This window comes from Diceros bicornis, chromosome 20 (genome assembly GCF_020826845.1).
Source record: "Diceros bicornis minor isolate mBicDic1 chromosome 20, mDicBic1.mat.cur, whole genome shotgun sequence".
Taxonomy (NCBI): Eukaryota; Metazoa; Chordata; class Mammalia; order Perissodactyla; family Rhinocerotidae; genus Diceros; species Diceros bicornis.
Window position 1 is genome coordinate 52,451,837 of NC_080759.1, and position 19,492 is coordinate 52,471,328.

The 19,492-nt window shown below is 36.7% G+C and overlaps 1 protein-coding gene across 7 annotated transcripts in view; it reads left to right on the forward strand.

Moving 5' to 3' along the window:
- CTNND2 (catenin delta 2) overlaps window positions 1–19,492 on the forward strand; it is an 892,220-nt gene that overhangs the window by 126,408 nt on the left and 746,320 nt on the right. Inside the window, exon 1 of one of the 7 annotated variants that reach the window (XM_058564338.1) lies at window positions 8,316–8,438. The exons of 5 other annotated variants lie outside the window; for them this stretch is intronic. In XM_058564338.1, coding sequence (XP_058420321.1) covers window positions 8,417–8,438 — 22 coding nt within the window. In that variant the 5' untranslated portion in view covers window positions 8,316–8,416. Of the gene's footprint in view, window positions 1–8,315; window positions 8,439–14,570; window positions 14,680–19,492 lie in introns of those variants that run through there. One more of the 7 variants, XM_058564336.1, reaches the window with a different exon arrangement.

Below are 19,492 nucleotides of genomic sequence, written 5' to 3' on the forward strand. Positions count from 1 at the left end.
ATTACATCTGCAAGGACCCTTTTCACAAATAAGATCTCATTCACAGGTTCCGGGTTCACATAAGTTTTGGAGGACACTATTCAAGCCAGTACCCCAAGGCTTCAGACACATGTTTCATCTCTAGTCCCTTTTGGAAACCAGGGTCTCTCACATGCTTTGCCCCTCTGACTCCTCAGCAAGCAGCAGCACCCATGAGAACAACCCATTGCCCTCCATGAAATCCTGTAGGAAGGGAAGAGGCCAAGTTTTCCTTGTGGTATTATCCATGTCAACTCATTTGGTAAAATATTACAAGCTGTAAATTCTCCACAGGGAGATATTCTCCACGAGAAAGTGCTATCAAATAGCAAGCGAGTTGGGGAAAATGCCATGAAGGGACATCATAACAGTTATTGAATGTTCACTGGTATGATGATCTCGACCCTCCTGTGCTTATCTCATCTCACCACGAGTCAGTTTTACAGATGAGGAAATGAGCATTTAAGTTACATGACCTCTCCACAGTCCTATAGCTTAGACATGGTGGAGGAGAATTTTATGTCCAGTTTTCTCCAAATCAGACATCCAAGTTCTTCCCTGTGGTCCAAGAATTTAGGATATTTCTTTTTCTCTTTTAACTGCCCACTGAATTTCTATCATCTTTCCTTATGTGAAGTCAGAATGGTGGAATAATTCCTGAAAAGACCATGTGGTAAAAATGCTACCTTCTCCCACCCTTTGAGAGAGGTATTTAGTACCCACATATGTCCTCTTCATCCTCTTTATTTCACTGTTTTGATAAAAACCCTTCCTGACTACTACTTAAAAGTCAGACAAGATGTGCATGTGAGAGACAGAAGGAAAATTAGGAAGAATTTGGATGTAAGAAGTGAGGAGCTGGTGACTGCATTTCCAGCTGAACAGTGTTGTAGCTGGAAAATTGCCAGCGTTTAAAGTTACTTGTTGAGGATTGTCTCTTCTATATGCAGAAAAGCATATAAGGTAACACAAAATAGTAATATTCTGTAATTGAAAAAATACACTCCTTAGATCCAGACTGAGATACATATTATTTCCATTTTGCAAATGAGAATTTAAGTGACTCTAATAATCAGCTTGACTAGCATATAAACCAGTGTTTCAGACAAAGCCAGCATTATTTTGTTCTCTATCAACAAATAAGCAAATTAATTTAGGCTTGGAATATATTCCAGTGAACTATTCTGTGTATTTATTAATAATAAATGACACAGTAACGTTGTTTTATTCAGCTTTTTAAAACTAATACTAGAATTTCCTTCTGTTCAATATTATTTGATAACCAGTTTCAATCCTACAGATTAATGCACTATCTCTTCTTGATTGACAACATGCTCAGTGTTTTATCTCTTCTAACAAATTGTTCAGAACAGCAAGTGCACAATTTAAAAGATAATGTCTATGGATCAACCCTATTGTTCATTCTCTTAGTACTAAAAAAAGAATTTAGTGGCTTCTTCATGGTGATTTCTTTTTAAAATTGATTAAGTATAAATTTGCATGTTTTTCATATGCTTTTTTATTAGGTCCTGGTATATGGAAACTAGTTGGAAAGCAAAACGAAATTATCAGAGTTCTGTCCTTAAACAGCATCTGAGGCTGAAGCTAAGTTTGGCATAACTAATTCTGCCTTGCAATAGTTTCCAAATCAATTGGCTATATTGTTCATTAAATAAAAACTAACTCTTCTGAGCATTATTATTAGTATTGCACAAAATAAGAAAGTTGAAAAAACTGAATTTTACTGCTTGAAAAAATCATTACATTTGTGTGGACTTATAGACATGTTTAAATTTACGTGTGGATGCATTTCTTTCTGTCACTTTCTGAAGTGGGTGAGTGAACTCGAACAGATTACTGAGAGGAAGTTGGGGTGTTCAGGGACCTCCATTGGTATTTGAGGTTGATTTCACGGTGGGCAGTCACTATTCAGCACAAAAAGCTCCCTCTGTGATAATGTCAATCCCACTTTGCACTGATGCCAGACAGTCCGATACAGGATGACAACTTGGATCATCTTATATTCAGCTCTTTGAGGAAAGGGTGCATCTCCCTTAACTAGTCCACTACATCATTTATTTTAGATTCTATAACTGTCACAAATTTGAGTTATGATGAGTCCATCTGAGAACTTCTTTTGGAAGAGGTAGAAGATAAGTTCATATGACATGTATTTTGCCCCTGTGAACCATATTCTAATACAATATTTTCAGATTCTGCTTCAGATTTCCCAGCTAACAACTCCTGCTTTAAAAGAAAAACTTAGCTGTCACCTGTTGGACTTTGTGTGACATTTCATTGGAACAAAGGATTCAGTGGCCAAAAGATCAGATGAGTATGTCTGCTCTTCTGAAAGGGATTTACCTTTTTAAAGAAAAGGACCACTGTGTACTGAATCTATATTTTACTCTTTAAAGCAAAGTTCTTCACCTTTTAGGGTTCATATACTTCTTGGAGAATTTTATATAAGCTTTGAGTCTGCTTAGTAAAATTCACAAGTGCATAGACATCCAACTTTTCAAGGACAATTTAAAGTATTCAAAATCCTCTGTCAGCTCTTCCTTGGACCCCAGTAAGAACTCTTATCTAAATTTTATATTATTAATATTATTATTAATTCTACCAATAGAATTGTACCTAATTGTACCTGAGACAAAAAGCTGTACCACTTGACCAAAATGAATTCCATAGAGTTGTAATTTTAAGTCTAAAAATAGAACTTTAGAAATAGTTAAGAGAAAATCAAAGTACTTATAAAATATCAGGAAATCAAAGGCACAGATAATAAAGAGAAAGAGTCAAAGATTGAATCAAAAATAAAACTTCAAATTTCTAAATAGCAAAATCATTGTGAAATGTACTATATATGGCAACTAAGAAAAAATGACTTGATACATACATATACTAGTTAGAGAGTTCATCTCTCTCCTATATAAGGAACAATCTATAAGAAAATCACTATGGCCACAGTAGAAAAATGGGCAAAGACCATGAATGTGCCAATTGTAAAATCAGAAATAAAAATGGTCAAGAGGGGGGGAAATGTTCATTTTCCCTAATAATTAAAACTATGAGATAACTATTTGTTCTTCAGATCAGCAAACTTGACAGGAAAATCCTGGTACCCAGCATGGCATTCTGATGTGGCTGCTGAGCCCATAAATGGGACAAACTGCCTAAAGTGAAATTTGTCAATATGTTTCAAAAACCCTAAAATGGTACAGGGCTTGAGGCAGTAATCCCATCCCAAAGAACTTAAGGAAATGCACAAATAAGCAAAGGTTTCCGTTGCAATCTCTTTTAATAGTGCAAAATTGGAGACAACTTAAATATTCAAAACAGCAGATGGAGTGGATAAATTATAATACATCAGCTAATTTGATATGATGGAGTCATTAAAATGACACTGTATAAATGATTACTGATATGTAAGGGGCCAGGAGAAGATATTAATTGAAGACTACATGTTTCAAAGTAACTATAGAATTCTGTTTGTGTTTGTGAAGAATATCAGCTATATATCAACATATTAATATTGGTTTTCTCTAAATGGTAGTGTTTAGGTATTTTAACTCTTTTTTAATTATGTTGCTTGTCTGTATTTTCTGTTTTCTGATTTAGTCCTGCATTAATGGGATAAATTTAAATTTAAGAAAGTTCATATCAAATTCTAAAAATAATGCTGAAGATGTGGATCTATGAAAAATATAAATATTTCCAGGATGATATGAAATCTGGACCCTTTTCCTTTTCATACCGTAAAGCTTTTAATTTCACATATACATATATATATGTGATTTCATATATAGGTTCACATATGTATGTAGTGATTTGAAGAGTAAATTAGTAGAAATATTCAATTCTGACAGAACCCAGCTCATACACATTTAAGAAAAGAAGTGGTTTTTGTTTTATAAGGCTACAGTTGTGTCTCCCATAACCCAGGAGGAACATGGCTAAGTCTCAAGAATCAGGTCACCTCTCTGCTCCTCTTTGGGCACTGGCTGTGTGTTTCTCTCTCCCTGCTTCTCTCTCCATCTCTGTCAATCTCTCTCTCTCCATTTCTCTCTCCTTTTTTGATCTACTTGGTGAGTAGGTTACGTCTTACAGCTGTGGTCAGTGGAGAGAGACCGGTTAACCCCCACACTGAGTCCCAAATCCGGCAGTTCCAGGTCAGGCTCTCTCTGTCAGATGCCCATGGCCCGACAGTTGGCTCTGGGGGAGGGATACTGCATGGTATGGGACATGTCAGCTCCCGCTTATTCCTGTAGATCACAGTGCATGCATGAGTAGTTCCCTGAATATTGGGGAAAATTCAATGAATTAAAAATGTATCCAGGGGCCGGTCCCATGGCATAGTGGTGAAGTCCGGTGTGCTCTGCTTCGGCAGCCTGGGGGTTGCGGGTTCGGATCGCCGGCATGAACCTATGAGTTAATGCAGCTTGTCAGCCATACTGTGGCGACGACCCATATACAAAATAGAGGAAGATTGCCACAGATGTTAGCTCAGGGCTAATCTTCCTCAAGCAAAAAAAGGGGAAGCTTGCCAACAGATGTTAGCGCAGAGTGAATCTTCCTCACCAAAAAAAAAAAAAAAGTGTCCACCATATTGAACAGTCTTTTTTTTTTTTTGCATAACACCTGACAAACTATATCTGAATCTTCACTAGTATTGCAAGATCCTTGTATACTCTAATTACATTTACTTCATTTAGTATTAATTCAGTACTGAGCATTCAGATTAAGATTGGATTAATAAATTGCTATCAAATTCCATGAATACTAGTTCTGTGTTTGGAAAAATATGGAGACCAGGTTTCAGTGCTGCTTCTGTCTCTCTCCAAGTCTGTGATGCTGGTGAGGTCTCCTAAGCTCCAAGGAGTCTCTGTTTCTTCCTCTTTAGTGCCTGACTGCGGCTTCTCCTTTCCAAAAACTCGTCCAACCCTAAAAGCCCAGGCTGCTCTTCACAATTTAACCCGTGGTGGTAGTTTACTTGAATAGTTCTCACAGGTTGATTACATTCTTTTAAATTTATTAGCTATTTTGAATTTCATAATTTTCTCTGGAGTTCTAGCAGAATATAGTCCTAAAAATATACAGAAAGTTATTAAACCTGGAATTAGACTGCCAACGTATTTTCAAATCGAATGTTTAATTTCATAATTGGAAAATGATACATCTGTCTGGAGAAAATCAGTGGGGTTGAAAAACAAATTTTGTGTCGACAGTGTTGGTACAGAAAAATTATACATATTTATGAATGGCCAAATCATCTTATTGCTGGAATTTGAAAATATAATTATCAGTCATTTATAAGGTGATGCTTTCAATTGAATGCCTTATCCCAGGGCAGGTGTTTTATGTGCGTGTGATCTCATACATATGTACTGTCCACTGCATGGTATCTCTAGGTACCATCTCATTAGATTTTTAAACTTTTATTAATATAATTCAGATTCTAGGCAATTAAGTGTCTACTTCATTTCTATAGGCAAATAGATACTATGTAAAATAATTGTAAAATAAATTGCCATTTTAAGCTCTAGAAGAATGCTATGCTTTGTAATATTTTAATATTTATGCATGATATACACTTTAAGTACATTGTGAGAATTGTTCAAAGATCATATTATCTAAGTTCCTTTAAGGATTTAGTTTTGCAATCATAAATGCGAAATGATTGTCTTCTGTTCATATGTTTTTGTTGTAATTCATTATAAATATAAGTGTGTTATTCACGTCATTTTCTTTTAATATTATTGGGACTGGGTGACATCAGCCTTCGGAGAGACACTCTGGAGGCCCCACTGCTGCCCCCTACAAAGTTGCAGCAGAGACAGCCTCACTGCAGTTTCTGTGTCTGTGCTCAAAGTGAGATGCAGGGCAGGTGGTCCCTGCAGTGACCCAGGACTGGATCCCTGAAGGAATTCCAGAGCTTATAAATCAGATTTTCTGGTATGCTGCCTAGAATTCTACATTTTTACCAACATTCCCAGCAGATTCTGCTGCATATTGGAGTTTGAGACCCACTGATTTGATTCAGAGGGGGAGACATCTATTATATAATGTATGGAAGTCAAAGCATAAGAAAACACTCTTCTTTCCCCTTTAAGAGAAAATAACTTTATTATGATAGCTGAGTGAGCTCTTTCCTACTGAAACAGAAATCCGGGCAGAGTAACTCCATGCAGCATTCCATTACTGAATTCTTCAAATGTCTGAAGGGCAGAGAAAGGGCCCCAGGATCCTGAAGACCCGGGGAATCAGGGCCTTTAGGAACAGTCCATTTCTCTTGGGGGCATCTCAGTGATTCATCGGTGGCACTGGTTTGTCTCAGAAATGACTGCAGATAGTTTTTATCAATCAGCTTGAGATGGTGTTTGCAAGGTGCAGGGTGGTGTCTGCTGAAAACACTAAATGCCCGGTCAGGCGACCTGGATGCTGGGCTTAGCTGAGTCACTCATTGGTTATATGAACTTCAGAAATGTCTCTTAGGGTCCCAGATACCTTGGCTCTTTACTAATACCCTGACTGAAGAGGAGGCTCTTGGGGTTCTGGGTGGCGCTCACTGCCTGTGATTTAGTATGTCAGTATAGCATGGTGGTTGTCAGAAAGGCACTAGAGTAATTGAGAGACCACAGACAGCCTGGTTCATTTAGTTTTGTGAAGCCTCATGCAAGAACTTTTTCATGCTTAGTACTGTAATTAGAAAAAATAATATGGCATGACAAGGCATGTCAACCCCCACTTTGGGTTATTAATAGGAACGAAGGAGTCTGCCTTCATTTCTATAAGGAAATTCTTCATGTCTATAAAAATTCAACCCAGAATTTTTATATTTTAGTTAAGAATTTCGTGAAACATTGTTGGAATATTCTCTTAATTGACCGGTAAAGTTATGGGTTATTATGCATGATATTTGTATCTGTCATATATTTTTCTTTGTACTTAATTTGACCAATATTATCCCAAGCATGTACAGTGAAATGGCCAGGGGTACAGCAATGAAGACTCTGTCAACAGAACTCACAGTGCTGTTTATCAGATGTTTGCCAAATAACAAGGTTGCTTCCCACCGTTTTCTGCCCTCCTTCAAAAGTGGCCCTTGGTGCCTGGTCAGTGGGAAACAATTGCAGACTCAGGGAGAGTTGTGCCTTATAGCAGTCTGCCTTGACATGCATTCTCTGGGAATCCATTTTCAATATCTTAAAGAGAGGCTAAAAACTTTATGCTGGAGGTTTATCAAAAGATGTTAAGGTAAAAAGGAACATTCATCTGACTCACTCTTCAGAGGGAACATAATTCTTGTTTGTGGCTCGCTTCTAAATCATCTCTTGAGTGTAGCATATATGCAATGGTCTTTTGTCTTAGAGACAGATGTGCTCAGGCATGAACTCTGCATTTCTGGAAGTGGAATTGGAGAAATTCAGTGGGTGTATATGAACTGACAGAGACATAGACACAGCACACACACACTCACACCTGCAATCGTATGGCACCTTAGTAATTAACAGACACTGAGTAGCCAATGGTTTTCCTGGCATCAAAGCAGTATTGAAGCAGTGGTGGTGTTGAGGCTGCCATAGGATGTACATTGTACAACTCTAGGGGATGCTATTCATATACATCTGTGCTCCTCAGATATGCTTACGGTCTTGTTACAATGGTGATTCCATTCAGCTCCTGGGTGATAGTCAGTGCTGCTGGAGTATTGACTGCTTTGAGTAATGAGTACCTAGATAACAATGTGGGTGATACCCCCCAGAGTTGTGTGGTAGGGCTGAGCTAGGCACACAGTGAGACACCACACTCCTGGCCACAGCTGCATGCTACAGAGATCAGACGATTTCTTGGTTCTTCTCACGCCTGGTGCTTGTTACTGTAAATACTTCTGACTCACAAATGTTGCCCTAACCTACAGGGCAGGTTTGAAATTTTATGTTACCATACTTTAAAAGTAAGGAGAAAAGAAGAGAAATAGAGTTTATAGCACATCAGTCTGTGGGCGGCAGGACTCAACAGCTTCCCTCCATGACTTGTATGGGGCTCCCAACAATACCCTGGTCTGAACCAAGGGTCAATTAAGTGGCCCCCAGACTTCCCATTCTGAACGTCAAATAGCTTCAAACCACTACCACTAATATCATTGTAACTTGCATTATTATTATTACTATATGTAATGCTTTCATTTATTCTCTCTATGGGATGTGTATTCACTCAGCCAGCCAATGACATGTTGAATACACAAATATGTGTAAATAATTTATTACTGGAATGTGATCTAGTTATTGAATGTAAATTTAATGGAAAAATGAAAGTCATGTATAATTTGATCTCATTACAAGAGTGAAATAGTTAAAATGCCTGGTATATATCCCATGGGATTTCCCAAAATTGAATGTTATGGTGCTGGCTTCATGGTACGTCTTTTCAAAAATCCAAGCTTTTGTTTTCTATCTTTATGATGACTCTATTAATAAAATCATGCAAAATCCACAATATATAATGGATCTATTCTCCTGTAATGAACAGATGACATTTTACTATTTGATAATTGTTTTAATTGAAATATTTTAATAAATATTTTAGTAACATTATTAATAAATTATTTAGATCATGATCTGATCCTAAGTAGTTTTGTGTCATTTTGAAGATCCCATGCCCATCAAATGGGCTTCTTGATGTTGATTCCTGGCATCTCCCATCTTTGCCCTTCTCCCCACCTTCTTATTTGAGCCCGTTGCACGCACGGATCACCACAAGATCCTTATGACTGGGCTGTGCTGCAAGTCCTACACCTTTTGTCAAAATGATTTTCAGCCTGCATTTAGAATAAAATTTTTAAAATATTAAAATCTCATCTCAAAGGTCATTATCCCATGTATGAAATCTTTTAATTCGTGGCCAGGTTCTTCAAGGTATCTAAGGAATGCAAATTCACATGTATGGACACTAGACCCTCTCTGGCCTGGCCCCTCCTTTCTTTTCAGTCGCATCTTCTAAGATTCTTTTCTTTGGCTCTTCAGTCCACTTTTCTGATCCATTTGGCAGTTTGGAATCTTGCTGTGTGAATTACCGCCTCAGACCGGCACATGTGCTCTCTGTACCTGGAACTCCCTCCCCTCCACCCTCCCGCTGACCGCGTCCTGCAGGACTCAGCTCAGCATCGTATTCATCTACCCCCCACCCAGGACCACAGAACTGCAAGATTCTTTGACTTTGCTTCTCTGCCTGGTATTCCCAGTGCTCAGTGCAAAAAATAGGAGTTTCATGAACCCTTGCTGTGTGAGAAAATTGAAGGAAGGTAGAAGGAAGGAAGAAAGGAAGGGCCCTACCTGAAGTCAGAATTAGCGACTCCCTTTTTGAGGATAGATCTGCGATATTTGCAGTGCCCCCTGGCCAACAGAATCACGACAGATTTGCAGTCTGAGTTTGTGCCAGTTAGATGATATGCCTTGCTTTTTATCTGGACATATTTTTCTTGGTATGAGTGTAACTTTTATTCCTCTGAATTGGATCTGCAATATTGGCTTCATAGTAGCACTTCATAGTAGAAACTGCTTTTCTTGTTAACTTCTTGGCTCTCAGTGCCTAGCACAGTGTCTGGCCCTTGGAAAATAAATGTTTAATGGCATGACCAACCAGTGGGATCACTACAACAGGTTAAATAGCCGACTGAATGAACCGTATCAATGAACTGTATCTTCTGAACTGTATCGGAATGTACTGAATGAACTGTATGTTAGGGTCTTTTGTTAGAATTCAAACAACCACTGATTTGCTTAAGGGAGAAAAGGTATTGGTTGGAACAATCTGAGATAATCATGAAAGCAAAGGTCATGTCCAAAAGCCAGGGTTTAGGAAGGGCAGGATCCAGGAGAACTCCAGGGATATAAGTAGCAGAGACTTTGGGGTGTCACCATCAGCAGAATCAAATTCAACTGTTTTTTCTCCTTGTGTTGTTTTCCTTAAGATTTAGATCCCAAGAGGAGCCTATTTGGTTAGAGACTGGCCCACGGTTGGCCCCATGATGTGTTAGTTTCCTATGGCTGCTGTAATAAATTACCACAAATTTAATGGCTTAAAACAACACAACTTTATTGTTTTTTAATTCTGGAGGTCAGGAGTCTGAAATGAGTTTCTCTAGGTTAAAATCAAGGTGTTGATAGGGCTGCATTGCTTCTGGGAGCTCTGGAGGAGAATCCATTTTCTTGCCGTTTCCGAATTCTAGAGGCTGCCCATGTTCCTTGCTCCTGGCCCCCTTCCACCTTCAAAGCCAGCAATCGCATCACTCCATCTTCTTCTTCCGTTGTCACATCTGCTCCTCTGACTCTGACCCTCTTGCCTCCTCTTCCACTAATAAGGATTCTTGTAATTACATTCAGCCCACCCAGATAATCCAGGATAACCATCCCAATTGAGGGCAGCTAACTAGCAACCTTACTTCCATCTGCACTAATTCCCCTTTGCCATGCAGCATAATATACTCACAAGTCCCAGGGACAGGAACATGGACATCTTTGGGGGCCATTATTCTGTCCACCATAGATGGGAACCCTTGATTGTGAGCCAGAGACACTTCATGCACCCTAAGAGGGATAACTCTCTCCAGGAAAATGAAAGATCAATTAACAAAAGCAGGGAGAAGGGCTACAGATCAGTCAGAAACAACAGATTTCCACTGCACATGTTGAAGTTCATATTGTCCATTTTTAGCACTAAAAAGTGTGTTTCTAAAGATGTTTCTCCTTCCAGTAAGGACACCTTAAGTTAGGTGAGTGAAATGTTTAAAATAGCATTCAAGTAAGCCATTTCCCTCTTTATTACTCACTTTGGAAGCTCTTCTAATGCCAATTGGCCCAGTTTGGCAGATAATTAAAGCCAAATCTGCATGTCTTCTACAAAAGAATTGCGCTAGTTGGTTGAAGCATGGGCAAGTGGAACACTAAGAGCCAAATGACTGCTACAGAAAGGGTCACCATCTTACAGTGAAATGGCCTAGAGGATTTTTAGTCATTTTACGTGTTTTCCTAGGATTGTGTTGGCTTGGGCAACTGGGCAGAATGTAACAGCTCTGAGTAAAAGTGTATGTTTCTCCTATTTCTATTACCTTTTACAAACCTTTACTTAACAGCAAGTAGAAAGGGGTATTGTTCCCTAGATTAAGAATAGTTGTCCAGGCAAGACTCAGTTGATGCATTCTCTTTCTTTTGCAAAGTCGAATGTGTGATTTCAGATTCAAACCCACAGATAAGTGAGAGAAAACAGGACAGAGGACAGTGTTTGGGGTTGACTGGCCCTACAGAAGATGAACTTCCTGTATGGGATTACTTCTGGCCTTTCCAAAACAGCTAAACTCGTAATTCACGATGCCCTAGATTAAACTCATAAGGTCATTGCAAGTACATGCATAAAAACAAGCAAATGAGAAATATGTTTGAACTCTGTCATTTATCTTAAAGCAAGCTCTCATTTGGAAATTGTAATACACCTTAATTTCATCTTTCATTTGCTATTTGAAATAATTCTTTAGTGGGTCGCTTTTTTTCTTGGATAAGCAAGTGTTTCATATTACACATAAGAGGATTGTCTTGTGCCAGGTTCTTCCTTTTGGTTCATTGTGCAAGAGTGCAAGATTGGAAGCTTGCTCTAGACATTACAATATGTATCTAATAGCCAAAACTTATGGTTTTATTCTCTGCTCTATTAAAGACTCAAAGTATGACCTTGACAATGTTACTTAATTCCTTTATGCCTCATTACTTTCCCATTTATAAAATGTATCTGCAGAGAATCCTTGCTCTCCCGGGCTGCTTGCTTTGGGGCTGCTCGTGTGCCTCTGTACTTTTTGCTCTGTGCCAAGAAGAAACATATAGAACGAATGTCATCAGCGTAGGGGACTCTAGGATTGATGAGGTGATATTGAGATTTCACCTAATTATACCAACAAATATATTTTTCATATTTAAAGGTGCAATTTATCTTCCACATAACTTAAAAGCTAAACATATTTGAAATTACGTATGTATGTGGATGACATAGTTTTTCCTCTTACTAATTCGACCAATGCTACTTACTCTACATGTGATTCCATCTCTTGATTTTTTAATTCTCACATTTTTCTAATCAGGATAGAGTCCAGTTTTCCAAATTTACCTAGTATGTTAACCAGTGGGTCAATTTAAATTTTAAATTGGAAGTTTTCTTGGTGACCAATATAAGCTATACATTTTTTTTTTTTTTTGGTGTAAAATCCTGTATGTTGGGAACATTGGTTTTAGATCCTGTGCATGCTAAATGGCAACTAGATGAGGTTTTATGCAGCCAAAGCAGAGTTTCTCATATTCCGACTAGGCTCATCATCTGTTCTGAGGTTGTTTGTTCCTAAATCATTATGTAGTAATTCTAACAACTTGAATTTAATAATGTATGTGTGTGGTATGATACAAATTTCAATATATAAATTAAAATACCATACTTTATTATTCAGTTTTCTCTAGGTACCTATATAATGATTAAATCATGACTAGGTATAGAGAATCTTGAAAATAAAATCTACAAATTAATTTCTGACTTTTGTTCCTTCCCCTGTTTGTTCAATTTGTTTGGTGTATCAATGGAACTTTAAACCTGTGTTCAAAGTTCAGAGAGATGTTTTAAAAAACAGTTAATTAAGAGATGTTTTTTCCCAGTTGTGCAAATTATATGTGTGATACACAGAAATTAGATAATGGTTTTCCAATAAGATGATGTGTTCATTTGTTATTCTAAATTGAAATTCAGTCACTTGTACGATTTAAATGTAGCATCGTCCTCCGAGTAATTACTGTTTCATAAAAGCAGTCTGTCAGATGGCATCACCTCATGTGGATGCTGTGTACAGAGACAAAGTCACAGGGGACAGAAAAGGAATCCAGTGAAACAAAAGGTTCTTTCAAAACCTGGCATCATTTTCCTTAGTGGAGTTATTGACATCAGCAAGTACCAGTAGCCACTTGTTTCCTAATTAAGTTAATAAATGACTAATTGATCTGGTAAGTAAATGATTCCAGGCCAAAGAAGTGCTCATACAATGAAAAGACCAACTAAATTATCACATAACAGACAGAATAGGTTAAACATTATCAATTCTCTTGCTACTCCGCTTATTCTTTCGTTCATTCATTCAAACAAGTAAGAATTGAGGCACTGGTTGGGAATATGAAAAATAAAAAAACTCTTAACAAGAGATTGGGACTCATTAGGACAGAGAAGTCATTTAAAATTAGAAAGTTGTTAAAAAATACGTAAAAGATATATTCATTTGATTTTAACTTAATCATACCTGTGTTCACTAGTCTTATATAACCGAGGTCATTTATTTAAATATGGGTCTGCTCATAAGAGCACCAAATAAACATTCTCACAGACCTCTCCCTCACCCTAGTTTCCCCTCATTGCATCCTCTGTGATTTCCAATTTCCACTTTTTTTTTTTTTTTAAAGGGAGTGGTCTCCTATTTTTTTTTTTTTTTTGAGGAGGATCGGCCCTGAGCTAACATCTGCCAATCCTCCTCTTTTTGCTGAGGAAGACTGGCCCTGGGCTAACATCCATGCCCATCTTCCTCCACTTTATATGGGACGCTGCCGCAGCACGGCTTGACAAGTGGTGCGTCGGTGCACACCCAGGATCCGAACCCGCGAACCCCGGGGCTGCTGCAGCGGAGTGCACTCACCCAACCGCTTGCGCCACTGGGCCGGCCCCACCAAGTTCCACTTTTTTAACGTAAGGAATCTAAGACACTTAAGTGGCATTTTGAAGGAAGAATCCTTCTAGATGCTTGTAATGTTTCCCTAGCCCTCTATAATCATCTCATCAATAATTAATTCCACAGCATTTTTAAGTGGGTTATCTTAAATGTATTTCACCAAAGCATTCATAAAGAAACAAAAACTCTTATTCTTGATGCAATTATATCTCACTGATTTGCTCATTTAATTAAATAGTATAACTATGAGTTAAATTGGAGTGAATGAATTTGGAAGCAACACAGCTAGCTCCTAGTAAGCTGCTCCTTAACTAGTGAGGGCAGGAGGGCCCCAGTCTGCTGTGTTGTGGACAACTGACTACAGGTGCAGTGGGGCCTGGTCACCAAGGGTAACATAATGGAGCCAGTTAAAAGAGCTTCTAGAATGTATGCTGGTCATTGTGCTAGGCACTCAGGCACTAAAAGAATAAGTCTTCTGAAGACAGTCCAACTTGTAAACTTTCTCTCTTTACAACAAAGATCCACACTTTAGATCCAATCTCTATATTCATTATTTTTCCCTGGGGCATCTCCTCAGTGAGAAGAGACCATTTCCTATTTATCTTTTACATCCAATCCCTCAATGCCTTGTACTGGACCTGGCACACTCTGTGGTCAATGAATTATTTTTAAATTAATGAACTATTTTCTAAATTGGTGTCAGTATTGAGGCATCCTATAGATTAGCAGCACAGTATAGTAACTGAGAACCATAGGCTGTGTGGCTTTACACAATAACTCTTCCCTTGCTACCTTAGGGGCTTAACCTCTCTGGACCTCAGTTTCATCACCTGGAAAATGGGGATGATAATAGAAGTGCAGTATAGTAATTGAGTCAGTAATGGTGAAGACCTTAGAAGAGTGCCTAGTACATAGTAAGTACACATTATTATTATTATTATATTGTCTTGTAAAAAAGTATTTGTTCAATTTTGTAACTTAAAATTTTAAATATAACTTCACAGCTATTTCCTCATTTGCACAACCACCCATTTATAGATAATATTCTTTTGTCTGTTGGGACTGGTATGACTGATATGCATTTTTTATTGCTTTTTGTATGTCTGCTGGGACAATATGACACTGATATGCATTTTTTATTGCTTTTTCTTCTAAGAAATACAGAAATTAAATGATAGGAAACCTGATTATAGGAAAGATAAGTAGAAGAGAAAATTTTTGTAGTTGAATATTTATGGTTTTTCTAAACAAAATTTACATACCTACAGTATTTACATAGTTGATATTTTTAATAAATATCATGTTGATTTATCTTTGGGTAGTGTTTCCTTAAGACCCTTGGAAATTTGTATTAAAAAACAAGTTCAATTTCAAGTGCTTGTTAGTATGCTTTTAATAACCCCTGAAGGTTAATAAGGTTTTCACATTAGCTAGAACTGAAAACCTGTCTTTTTCTCTTTTTTAAAAATATCATCCCTGATGGAAATTTCATGTATCAGTCATCTTTTAGAGGTAGTGAAAATTTGTCAAAAAAATAGAGACATAAAAAGGTAGATTATAATCAAGTTTACTCTTGGACCTCTCCCTCTAGAAAGATCAATAATAACACCAAAATAATGACACATAAAAAGTATGAGCTTCCTACTTATTTGGCAGAAGTTTTATTTTTCTGTCTGGACATAAAACCACAATTTCTTTTTATAAGGGTTATATTTATTTTCTTTAAATTTGTATATATATTTGAACTCTTGTAATTGATTTTATAACAACTAAGTATTAAAATATTTGGCATCTTATTCAGGAATAATGGCATTTTATTCAGGAATAATTTGTGTATTAGAGAGTGGTAATTGCTGATCATGGGAAATATTGTAAATATTTAGAGAAAGAAGAAAGTAGAAAGTGGGAAACCTAGTGCTAGAAAGAGACTTTTTCCCATACATAGAATAATTTAATTATGAAAGAAATTATTTTTACAAATGCAGAAAAACGGTACAAATGAATTTTAAAATGTTAAGTGTTATCATTTTTAAACCAGACCTATTTACTCATATAGGTATCATCATAACCAAACCTATTTACTCATATCTGAGATTTAAAATATTATGTGATTGCACACAATAACTGGAAACATATGGAGAAATTTCTTTTCGACCAGCTTTGCTGAAATTTGCCTTGGGTGATTTGAACACATTAAAAAGATGTTGACATCATGATGACTTAAAAAGATGACATCCTATCTTCAAGATCTCAAGAGCAATTAGTATCTTAGTGACAAAACCTGAAAATTTATCTAAAATTCCAAAAAATAATCTTCCCTTAAAGTGATGAGTGTTGTTTTGGGATCAGATTTGTAATGTAAAAGAACTATTACATTCAGAGAATGTAATAGTTAAGAATCCTGAAGTCTAATCAAAATGCTATGTGACAATATGTTGAGTTCTGACTTCTGAGACTAGATTTGCTATTTATTTTTTCTGAGTTTCATTGTTCATCATTTGTACAATGAAGTTATTAGTCATTATCTTATACATTTGATGTGAGGGTCAGAGGATTTTTATCTGTAATCACAGTCCAGTGGATAAAGTGCTATAAGAGAAATATAACAGAGTGAAACTTGACTCGTGTTTCTCTGTGATTGGAATCAGCTTTTTGTCTGCTGTATTCCACAGTTTAAAATGTCATTTTATGGGCAGAAGCATTCAATACACATTTTTTCCACAGAAGACATATAAATAGCTGGCAGGTACATGAAAATGTGCACAACATCACTAATCATCAGGGAAATGCAAATTAAAACCACAATGAAATATCATCTCACACTCATTAGGATGGCTGTCATCAAAAAGACCAGAGATAACAAATGATGGTGACAATGTGGAAAAAAAGGAACTCTTGTGCACTGTTGGTGGGAATGTAATTTGGTGCAGCCACTATGGAAGACAGTATGGAGGTTCCTCAAAAAATTAAAAATAGAACTACTATATGATCCAGCAATCCCACTTCTGGGTATATGTACAAAAGAAATGAAAACAGGATATCAAAGAGATATCTGCACTATCACTCCCATGTTCATTGCAGTATTATTCATGATAGGCAAGATATGAAAACAACCTAAGTATCCATCAATGGATGAATGGATAAAGAAGATGTGATATATATATGTAATGAAATATTATTCAGCCATGAGAAAGAAGGAAATCCTGCCATTTGTGACAACATGGATGGACCTTGAAAGTATTATGCTAAGTGAAATAAGTCAGACAAAGATGAATATTATATAATATCACTTAAATGTGGAATATAAAAAAGCTGAACTCGTAGAAACAGAGACTAGAAAACAGAAAACAAGTTGGCAAAATTAGAGTTAGGATTGATAATCACCTTTTCATAATATCCAGTCATTCATCTACTTAAAATTATTTATTGGTTACATTCTAGGATATTTGAACCCCCAACATATAATGTTTAATGACTATATATACACAAAAAAATAAGACAGATTCTTTGCTATATGACCTTCACAAGTACAATAAAACTCTTGTATATGTAATTTAGATTTAACTCTCTGAGCAAAGCTTTACTTTTTTCTTGAAGTTGTATGTTGTAATAAGCTCATTATGTCGCTTAAAATTTCAAAATTTCTTGTCTGGGGTAAAAAATGTCAACATATTTTGGCAACTATTAAAAATTATTATGGCTCTTTTCAGTTTTTGTTTTTTTAAGGCCAGTAGAGATATTTATTTAAAAATTTTCCAAGTCACTGCTAGCAAATACAGTTGCATAGGAGTAGTTGAAACTCTGTGTTCTGTAATTAAATTTAGAACACTGATTGACAATTTCCCTGCTGCCATGGGTTAAACATATTGGCTAAGGAGTGCATATATTTATTTACAGTGTGAGATTTTGTCCTTGATTGCCCATTGATAGCAGTTTCGGAAAAAGAAAAAAAAATGTGTGGTTGAGCTCCAGTATCTTGAGAAATTGTGAAATGGCAGATACATATTTGGAATCAATATGAAGGGCAAATTGCCATAATTTGAGTGGACACATTTAAGTACAATGAAGTGAGAACATGTTGCAGGCCAGTGTGTGGCTGGCATTTGGGGACTTTCTGTTTAATAGATTGTGACAGTCAGAGTTGGTACTTCACAATAGTTAAATTGTTGTGGACTGGCTTTAGACCATGGTATATTTTTTTGTACTAGATTTTATTATGTCAAGCTATGATTAAGTAGAAAGCTAAAAAATGGAAGACTGCGTATTTGTTTAAAATATTATTAGGGAGAATATTTGGGAAGACAGGTTGTTTTTCACCTGAAAACTTAGACACTGTTGTTCACAAGGTAGGAGACGGGTGGTCAGTCTTTAGAAGCTGTGCGCAGGTAAAGTCCAGCACCTGGGACCTTTGGCAGTGATGGTGTGTTCTGTGAAGTCACGATGGGTGACAGGCACTATATTAGGAGCTATGTTCAGCGTGCTTCCTTGAAGTTTCAGCCGAAAAAATAGTCAGTCTACTGCTGAGCCTCTTTTAGGCTAGAATGTATTAGAACTTCCCCTCCTTTTCAGAGAGAGTCAAAATTTAAGGTATTAGGCCTTGTTCCATTTCTCTTCAACTTACTGTTATTGTAATGGATCTGCAATTGCAGAATCTCAGAGTTTATTTCTCTGGCATAAGGAGAAATGTCCATACAGCTTAGTAAACCCATGAAATCAGCTGTTGACACATATTTGTGGTGTCTGAGGGAGTTAGGATGTTATTGATTCCAGAGGTGGGTCACTCCGTGTTTTTTTAGTGAAGATGAGCCCTGAAATTTTGTATTGCTTTTATTGTAATCATTAGTTTCATTCAGATATATTTCTACTATAAAATCAGACAAGGATGTGATTAGTAGAAATATATATGGGTTGGCTACTTTAATATTATATATTTCCCAAAGTTATTAATTTGAATATTTCTATTTTATAAAGCTGGGAAGATTTATAGGATATTAATGTACCAATCCCTCTAGAAGGTGTAAAATTCCTTGACAATTCTAAATAGGGCTGATGATGAATTATAAATGTTCTTTCATTTTAACTTATTTGAAAAGCATTTAATGATGCTAACTCTGTACCAGGCACTATTCTAGGCACTGAAGTTATAAATATGAATAAGACAATTTCTGTACTCAAAGAATTCATGAACTAATTAGGATACATATAATGTAAAATATATGATGTTTCCATAAATCTAAGATGTTGGGTAGTACAGCATTGATTTAATAGCACTTTAAGTTGCAAATGACAGAAAACCCGTACCAAACGGCTTAAAGGAAAAGAGGACCGACAGTCAGATTAAGAAGTATCTGAATTTCAAAAACGTTGAAAGATTCTAAAAATCCTGGAACAGCTAACATCGTTACAGTTCATCATGATAAATGCACTGCTTGAGGAAGGTTGAAGTTACATAGGTAACAATGAGGAGAAAGTGATTTATAACGTCAAATGTTCAGAAAGGCTGCAGAGAAGAAGAAATGCATGTGTGGGACAAAGAAAGAAGAAAAAAAAATTGACAGCCAAACACAGCCTTGGAGATGATAAAAGCATTCAGGGAGACAAGTCTGTGTGTGCAAAATCTAATTCAATAAGATGTATTTGGAACTACAAGAAACCTGTTGTATCTACATTGTAAGGTATGAGGGGAGAAGCAACAAGACTTGAGAATGAAGATGTAAGCATGGACCA